Source organism: Oncorhynchus gorbuscha, unplaced genomic scaffold (assembly GCF_021184085.1).
Source record: "Oncorhynchus gorbuscha isolate QuinsamMale2020 ecotype Even-year unplaced genomic scaffold, OgorEven_v1.0 Un_scaffold_4790, whole genome shotgun sequence".
Taxonomy (NCBI): Eukaryota; Metazoa; Chordata; class Actinopteri; order Salmoniformes; family Salmonidae; genus Oncorhynchus; species Oncorhynchus gorbuscha.
The window spans coordinates 22,501-31,365 of record NW_025748735.1 but is presented as its reverse complement, the minus strand read 5'-3'; the positions used below and the strand labels follow the sequence as shown (position 1 = coordinate 31,365).

The window sequence follows — 8,865 nt, the reverse complement described above, 5'->3', positions numbered from 1 at the left end:
GAGACTGTCATTTACTCAGCATAGCCGTTGGGCTGTCACGAGACTGACCTTCACTCAGCACAGATGGTTGGGCTGTCACGAGACTGTCATTTACTCAGCATAGAAGGTTGGGCTGTCACGAGACTGTCATTTACTCAGCATAGACGGTTGGGCTGTTACGAGACTGACATTTACTCAGCATAGACGGTTGGGCTGTCACGAGACTGTCATTTACTCAGCATAGACGGTTGGGCTGTCACGAGACTGTCATTTACTCAGCATAGACGTTGGGCTGTCACGAGACTGTCATTTACTCAGCATAGACGTTGGGCTGTCACGAGACTGTCATTTACTCAGCATAGAGACAATGAAGTGGCTCAGAAAGGAGTGTTGGCAGAGACGGGGTCATGATGTTTCGATTAATAATGAATCAATGAAGCGAGTACGGTGTCGTATTACAGGGATATGAAATGCTATGTGTTGTGGAACATGAGATGGAGTGTGATGTACTGTAAGGGATTTATTGGGATGTTTATTTAAATGTTGAAATCGGAAATACTATATGCTGTCCTCTCCTCCTCTGTCGTAAGAGATGCTTCTTCGTGTCTAGAGAACAGATGGAATCTGAGCAGCCCATCTATCTCTCAATGAAAGTCTATGACCCCAGTTCAGCTGGTCTCACTGGCAGCGCTGGTCCTCACAGTGTGACTGAGACCTCACAGTGAGACTGAGACCTGACAGTGAGACTGAGACCTCACAGTGGGATTGAAACCTCACAGTGAGGCTGAGACCTCACAGTGAGGCTGAGACCTAACATTGAGACTGAGACCTCACAGTGAGACTGAGACCTCACAGTGAGACTGAGACCTCACATTGAGACTGAGACCTCACAGTGAGACTGAAACCTCACAGTGAGACTGAGACCTCACATTGAGACTGAGACCTCACATTGAGACTGAGACCTCACAGAGGGACTGAGACCTCACAGTGGGACTGAGACCTCACAGTGAGACTGAGACCTCACAGTGAGACTGAGACCTCACAGTGAGACTGAGACCTCACAGTGAGACTGAGACCTCACATTGAGACTGAGACCTCACAGTGAGACTGAAACCTCACAGTGAGACTGAGACCTCACATTGAGACTGAGACCTCACATTGAGACTGAGACCTCACAGTGGGACTGAGACCTCACAGTGGGACTGAGACCTCACAGTGAGACTGAGACCTGACAGTGAGACTGAGACCTCACAGTGAGACTGAAACCTCTTTATACAGAGAGGAGTACCGAAGAATTTTAAACTAAATTGACTGTCACAGTCATTGTGATAACATTTTATTATTTATTTTTATTCATAAACAACATTACAAAAACAAACACGAAAATTAATATCACTCCAAATTTTAAAAAAAAATACTTATATGAGGCGATAGATCTGTCGGCAAACCATTTGTACGATGTCACCACACACAGTGTGGAAGAAACGAAGAAGAAACGCATAAAACAGACTGAACCCTCTCACTCTTCAAATATAACTATGACGGCATTCTTACAATGTGCATATGGTATTGTTAAATCTCATGTCCGTTGACTTGGTTAAAAACTCTCACTGAAATATGACTAGTTCCATCCACGTCGCCTCAGGGAACGCTATTTATAAATACACACTGAGCGAACAAAACATTAAGAACACCTGCTCTTTCCGTAAACATAGACTGACCAGGTGAATCCAGGTGAAAGATATGATCCCTTATTGATGTCACCTGTTAAATCCACTTCAATCAGTGTAGATGAAGGGGAGGAGACAGGGTAAAGAAGGATTTAAGTCTTGAGACAATTGAGACATGAATTGTGTATCTGTGCCATTCAGAGGGTGAACGGGCAAGAGAGAAGATTTAAGAGCGAGGTTTGGTAGTAGATGCCAGACGCACTAGTTTGTGTCAAGAACTGCAAAGCTGCTGGGTTTTTCACGCTCAACAGTTTCCGTGTGTATCAAGAATGGTCCACCACCCAAAGGACATCCAGACAACTTGACACAACTGTAGGAAGCAGTGGAGTCAACATGGGCCAGCAGCCCTGTGGAATGCTTTCTACACCTTGTAGAATCCATGGTCTGACGAAACTCTTAATGTTTTGTACGCTCATCATAGTGTTCCTAATGTTATGAATGCTCAGTATAAAGAATTCCTAATGTTTTGCACACTCAGTATAAAGTGTTCCTAATGTTTTGCACATTCAGTATAAAGTGTTCCTAATGTTTTGTACGCTCAGTATAAAGTGTTCCTAATGTTTTGTACGCTCAGTATAAAGTGTTCCTAATGTTTTGCACGCTCAGTATAAAGTGTTCCTAATGTTTTGTACGCTCAGTATAAAGTGTTCCTAATATTTTGTACGCTCAGTATAAAGTGTTCCTAATGTTTTGTACACTCAGTATACAGTGTTCTCAAACAACAGTCACTGAATCATGTTGGCACACGACCCTGGGTTTGTGATGATGCTCAGTATAACACAGGGAACGTCCTTGCTGCCTCATTAGTCTCGGAACCCAGAACCAAATCTTGCGTGCGCTGGCTAGCTACAGTCTGTTACCAGAGACGACTGTCTCACATCATGTTTGGCCTACCGTAGGGTTTGTTAATTGTGCAGTGATGAGTAGTGACTGGAGTTTTACCTCGAAGATGTGCCCAGAGAAAACTCTGGACCCTACCCACTGGGGACAGACATCAGTTCAAACGTCTAGTTTTGATTTGGTTTCAGATGTTAAACTGACGTGAAATCAACGTGAAATCAACGTGAAATCAACAAAACATTTCACCATATCGTTGGATTTATGCTAATAAGTTGTGTGAAAACAGAACCAGTTTTCTACATTGATTCAACGTTATCAAGGTTGAATTTCTTTTGGGGTTGAAATGACGTAGAAACAACACTGTTGCAACCATTTTTTTTCCCCAGTGGGTAGTAACGTCATCCGGTCTGTTGGTAACGTGTGTTTGGACTGGTGACTAAACAGTTGGTCATCATGTAGTGTCGTCTTCATATAGTCTACAGGACTTGTATACACCCATAGCCTTCAGTTCCACATAACAATTAACTTCCCAGGGCTTCAGTTCCACATAACAATTAACTTCCCAGGGCTTCAGTTCCACACAACAATTAACTTCCCAGGGCTTCAATTCCACACAACAATTAACTGCCCAGGGCTTCAGTTCCACACAACAATTAACTGCCCAGGGCTTCAGTTCCACACAACAATTAACTGCCCAGGGCTTCAGTTCCACACAACAATTAACTGCCCAGGGCTTCAGTTCCACACAACAATTAACTGCCCAGGGCTTCAGTTCCACACAACAATTAACTGCCCAGGGCTTCAGTTCCACACAACAATTAACTGCCCAGGGCTTCAGTTCCACACAACAATTAACTTCCCAGGGCTTCAGTTCCACACAACAATTAACTGCCCGGGGCTTCAGTTCCACATAACAATTAACTGCCCAGGGCTTCAGTTCCACACAACAATTAACTGCCCAGGGCTTCAGTTCCACATAACAATTAACTGCCCAGGGCTTCAGTTCCACACAACAATTAACTGCCCAGGGCTTCAGTTCCACACAACAATTAACTGCCCAGGGCTTCAGTTCCACACGATAAAATCGATAAAAACATAAAAATATCTCATTTGATTTAAGATTCGCTGCTGGAGAAAGTGTCACCCATTGAGGAATTTTATGGGACAGGAAATGACATCAGAGATGTTCTTTGCAACATCTGTGTCGGTCAGCGTCACATCCGAGCAGCAACATATGCATAGACAGTATTGCCCTACCATGCAAAAAGGCAATAACTGCTCATTTGGTCCAAAATTAGTTAATGTCATGTTTTGCTTCATTAAATACATTCTTAATCATGTGGACAAGTATCCTGCCTCGGTTGTATTGTGTTCAGGAGACAATGGGGGGTCATGTTAGCCAGTAACTGCATGAAGATACAGTGACACCAAGGTAAATTAAAGGTATTTTTCTCAGTTCCACGCTATGAGCAGTTAATGTCTTTTTTTGCTTGGTCGGGCAGTGTATCATCTGAAGGGGGGGGGGCACACACATCCACAATACACACTCAGGGAGGCTTGGATTTGTTGGAGACACACACCAGGGACAGAGAACCGTGGTCAAACAGCCTGTACGGCAACGTCCCCTTCGTCGTCCACGCGTCAGTCTTGGTCGTAGCACTCGAAGCTGTCGGAGTCCTCTATGACGTCGTGTCCGTTGATGAAGCGTCCTCCGGTCACGTACAGTTTGTCGTCGAGCACCGCGACGGCGTGATGCATCCTCCTCTGCTTCAGGTTCTCACACTTCGTAGCGGTTGGCTTTGGTGTCGTTACGCGATCATTCTTCTGGTGTAGCCTGTAAAAAAAGGACATTAGGGGGACAGTTAGGGGACAGTTAGGGTACAGTTAGGGGGACAGTTAGGGGGACAGTTAGGGGACAGTTAGGGGACAGTTAGGGGGACAGTTAGGGGGACAGTTAGGGGACAGTTAGGGGGGACAGTTAGGGTACAGTTAGGGGGACAGTTAGGGGGACAGTTAGGGAGACAGATAGGGGGGACAGTTAGGGGACAATTAGGGGACAGTTAGGGGGACAGTTAGGGGGACAGTTAGGGGACAGTTAGGGGGACAGTTAGGGGGGACAGTTATGGGACAGTTAAGGGGGACAGTTAGGGGACAGTTAGGGGGGACAGTTAGGGGACAGTTAGGGGGGACAGAGCTGCTGATAAAGTTGTCTTGACAAAAGACAGAAGAGATATCGAAGATCTCAAAGTCCTAAGTAGACCAAATAAAGTTGTATTTAATTGAAACATTAGATTGTCCTTTTTCCCCCTGACTAAAGCCACAGACCCAGTCTTCACCTACCTCCGATAATGTAGATCTTGTCATCAAGGACTGCTGCTGGTGCAGAAACGTTCTTCACTGTCCTGGTCTCCATCATAGACCACATATTCCTGCCAATGTGATACACCTGGAGAAAGAGGATGGGTTTAGAAGAGTTTAGTGTTTCTGTGCAGATTTGTCCCCCCAAAAAAGTTTCAAGGATTAACAGCAAACTCCAAGACTTCAAATCTTCAGTAATAAACACCCGAGACTTCAAGTCTTCAGTAATAAACACCCGCCACTTCAAGTCTTCAGTAATTCAACACCCGAGACTTCAAGTCTTCAGTAATTAAACACCCCGAGACTTCAAGTCTTCAAGTTCACCACACAACAGCCAACTCAACAGAAGGACATTCTGCCTACCTGTATCATCCTGACAGGGTTCTGCATCGCGTCTTCTCCCCCGAACATGTAGATTCTTTGATCGTTAGCGGCAACCGCCGGGTGTAGCACAGCCGTCGGCATGGGAACCATAGCCTCCCATTGGTTGAACATACTATTGTACCTTTGCACCGTGTCGCACACCTGCTTCTCCGGCCCCAGGCCCCCCAGGACGAAGATAAAGTGCAGGTAGGAGACCGACTGGTGGGCGAAGCGAGGCTGGATCATGGGCTCAGTTGTCCTCCACTGGTTGGTCTTTAGAGACAACGTATAGACAGTGGTGCTGACCACTCTGTGCTTGGTGTTCATGGTGAGGCCTCCCAGGACATACAGGATACTGTGGATACAGACGTAGGAGGCCTTATAGAGTCGCAAGGGCAGCTTGGCCAGCCACTGCCAGCGCTGAGTCCTCTCGTCGAACAGCAGTGCTTCGCGGGACGTCTGTTCGTTGTTCTTGCGGCCGCCAACGAGAACCAGGGTCTCCCGGCAGGTGAAACGCCGCGGGGTCACCCACAGGGGCTTGAGGTCCGACCCACACTTAGTAGTGATGGAGAACATGAGGCGTCGGACGGACTCGATGACCTCGGTGCACAGGGTGGAGGACTGGACGAGGGGGTCGCTGGCGATGAATTGGAACAGGTAGGTGGGGTGGATGTAGCGCAGACGCACCTTCCTGAAGAGGTCGGAGATGGCGCCGCGCCGGGAGAACGGGTCGTGGTGGATCCACGCCAGTAACGTCTCGAACACCTGTTTAAAAAAAAAAAAAAAAGCTGTTTTAATTTCAACGCTTAGTTCTTAAACATCCATTGATAGTTTTAACTTTGTTGATGATGCGTTGCTGCTTTTAGTGGCCGTTGTTGTTGATTGGGTATTTATTTTTAGTATTACCTTACCTGCTCCTCCTCAGCACAGAGCCAGTCATCCTCCAGGTAACCCATCAGCTCAGGTAAGGAGAGCTCACACAGGTCCTCAGAGGTAGAGACGTCAGAGAAGCTCTGTACTGCCATCTCCCTGGCCTGGAATCAGTCAATGAATGAATGAATGCCATTGACGATACACATGGGCTGAGTCCGAAATAGTACCCTTTTCCCTAATTCCTTTTAGTACACTACTTTTAACCAGGGCCCCTAGGCTGCCAAGTGAACTAACTACACCAGGGCCCCTAGGCTGTCAAGTGAACTAACTACACCAGGGCCCCTAGGCTGCCAAGTGAACTAACTACACCAGGGCCCCTAGGCTGTCAAGTGAACTAAATACACCAGGGCCCCCAGGCTGTCAAGTGAACTAACTATACCAGGGCCCCTAGGCTGTCAAGTGAACTAACTACACCAGGGTCCCTAGGCTGCCAGGTCAACTAACTACACCAGGGTTCCTAGGCTGCCAGGTCAACTAACTACACCAGGGCTCCTAGGCTGCCAAGTGAACTAACTACACCAGGGCTCCTAGGCTGCCAAGTGAACTAACTACACCAGGGCCCCTAGGCTGCCAAGTGAACCAACAATACATACTTAAAACTAAATCAATTCTACTGACCTTCTCCTTCAGGCTGTTGCAGTGTAATATCTCTGCCAGTCGCTTCATGCTGAGGCAGTTGTCTGGGCTCAGCTGCTCCTGAAATATATTACATGTAAAAAATGTAAATGTCTTTCCCCCAGGGACAAAACACACATGATTAATCCTATTAAAGTTTCAACATCAATGTGAAAGTGCCAGAGTTTAAAGCCACAGGAAGCTAATTTGTCTGTGGTCACCTGCAGGAAAGAGGAGCAGGCCTCGAACAGCCTGGTGTACTGGAGCATGGAGGAAGCCTGCATAAGGGGCAGTACTATCTCCATGGTGATGGTGATGACCCCTGTGTAGACGTAGTCGACGATGTCACTCAGGATGCTGGAGGTGATCCCCTTCAACAATAACCATAATAATAGTAATAATAATAACAACAATAATAACAATAATAATAACAATAATAACAACAATAATAACGATAGCAATAACCATAATAATAGTAATAATAACAACAATAATAATAACAACAACCATAATAACAATAACAATAATAATAACAACAATAACAATAATAACACTAATAATAATAATAATAATAATAACAATAACAATAATAATAATAACAATGACAATAATACTAATAATAACAATAATAGCAACAACAATAAGAATAAGAATAACAACAATAATAACAACAATAATAATAACAATAATAACAATAACAATAATAATAACAACAATAACAATAATAACACTAATAATAATAATAATAATAATAACAATAACAATAATAATAATAACAATGACAATAATACTAATAATAACAATAATAGCAACAACAATAAGAATAAGAATAACAACAATAATAACAACAATAATAATAACAATAATAACAATAATAATAATAATAACAACAATGACAATAATAATAATAATAACAATAATAATAATAGTAATAATAACAGTAATAATAATAACCATAATAATAATAATAATAATAATAACAATAATAATAACCATAATAATAATAATAACAACAACAATAATAATAACAATAATAATAATAATAATAATAACAGTAATAATAATAACAGTAATAATAATAATAACAATAATAATAATAACAATAATAATAATAATAATAATAATAATAATAATAATAATAACAGAAATAATAATAATAATAATAATAATAACAATAATAATAATAATAATAATAATAATAATAATAATAATAATAACAATAATAATAATAATAATAATAATAATAATAATAATAATAATAATAATAACAATAATAATAATAATAATAATAATAATAATAATAATAATAATAATAATAATAATAATAATAACAATAATAATAATAATAATAATAATAATAATAATAATAATAATAATAACAATAATAATAATAATAATAATAATAATAATAATAATAATAATGATAATACAATAATAACAGTAATAATAATAATAATAATAATAATAATACTAATAATAATAGGGAGAAAGATTATATTTGATTTGTACAGCGCCTTTCGTTGACAGGCAGAAACCACACAGCACTTTATATAAAAGCCTTCTCCTGTTTCAGTAGAGTGAGGCAGGACACTAGTCTAGTTTTACAAAAAAAAAAAAAACATTTTGCTTATTTAAAAAAAAAAGTGAAACAAGCCTCTACCTTCAGATCCACCTTCTCCTGGTTGGTCTCTCTGAAGTGGTGACAGAACATGGCCGTGAAGTAAGGGCTGCTGGAGGCCAGGATGTTACGGTGGCAGGGGATCTCTGTGTTATCTGAACAGAGGAGCACGTCGGTAAGGATCCTGGTCTGCCTCAGACGGTTCAGCTGCAGTAGGAGGTCGGACGACTGTTCCTTGTTCCTGTAGTGGAACACATCTACGTGTGGTTTTGATTGGTCCATTCTGAGGAAAAAAACGGACATGGTTTGATTTGGGAGGAAATGGATTCAATTTGGGTTTTATTTGGGGATTTTTTTTCTCTGTAGAGGTGAGTGTGTATAGTTTGGTCAAGTCTGTAGCTCAATTGGTAGAGCATGGCGCTTGTAACG

At 42.0% G+C, this 8,865-nt stretch overlaps 1 protein-coding gene across 1 annotated transcript in view; it reads right to left on the bottom strand.

Annotated features, from left to right (window-relative positions):
• Positions 1–4,357: 4,357 nt before the first annotated feature.
• Positions 4,358–8,865, bottom strand: part of LOC124028748 (kelch-like protein 38) — a 7,960-nt gene continuing 3,452 nt past the window's right edge. The window contains exons 2-8 of the mRNA XM_046340724.1: positions 8,491–8,719; positions 7,040–7,189; positions 6,822–6,899; positions 6,182–6,304; positions 5,271–6,035; positions 4,890–4,995; positions 4,358–4,383 (exon numbers count right to left, since the gene is read on the bottom strand). Of these exons, the coding sequence (XP_046196680.1) occupies positions 4,358–4,383; positions 4,890–4,995; positions 5,271–6,035; positions 6,182–6,304; positions 6,822–6,899; positions 7,040–7,189; positions 8,491–8,718 (1,476 nt within the window). The 5' untranslated portion in view covers position 8,719. The remainder of the gene's footprint in view (positions 4,384–4,889; positions 4,996–5,270; positions 6,036–6,181; positions 6,305–6,821; positions 6,900–7,039; positions 7,190–8,490; positions 8,720–8,865) is intronic.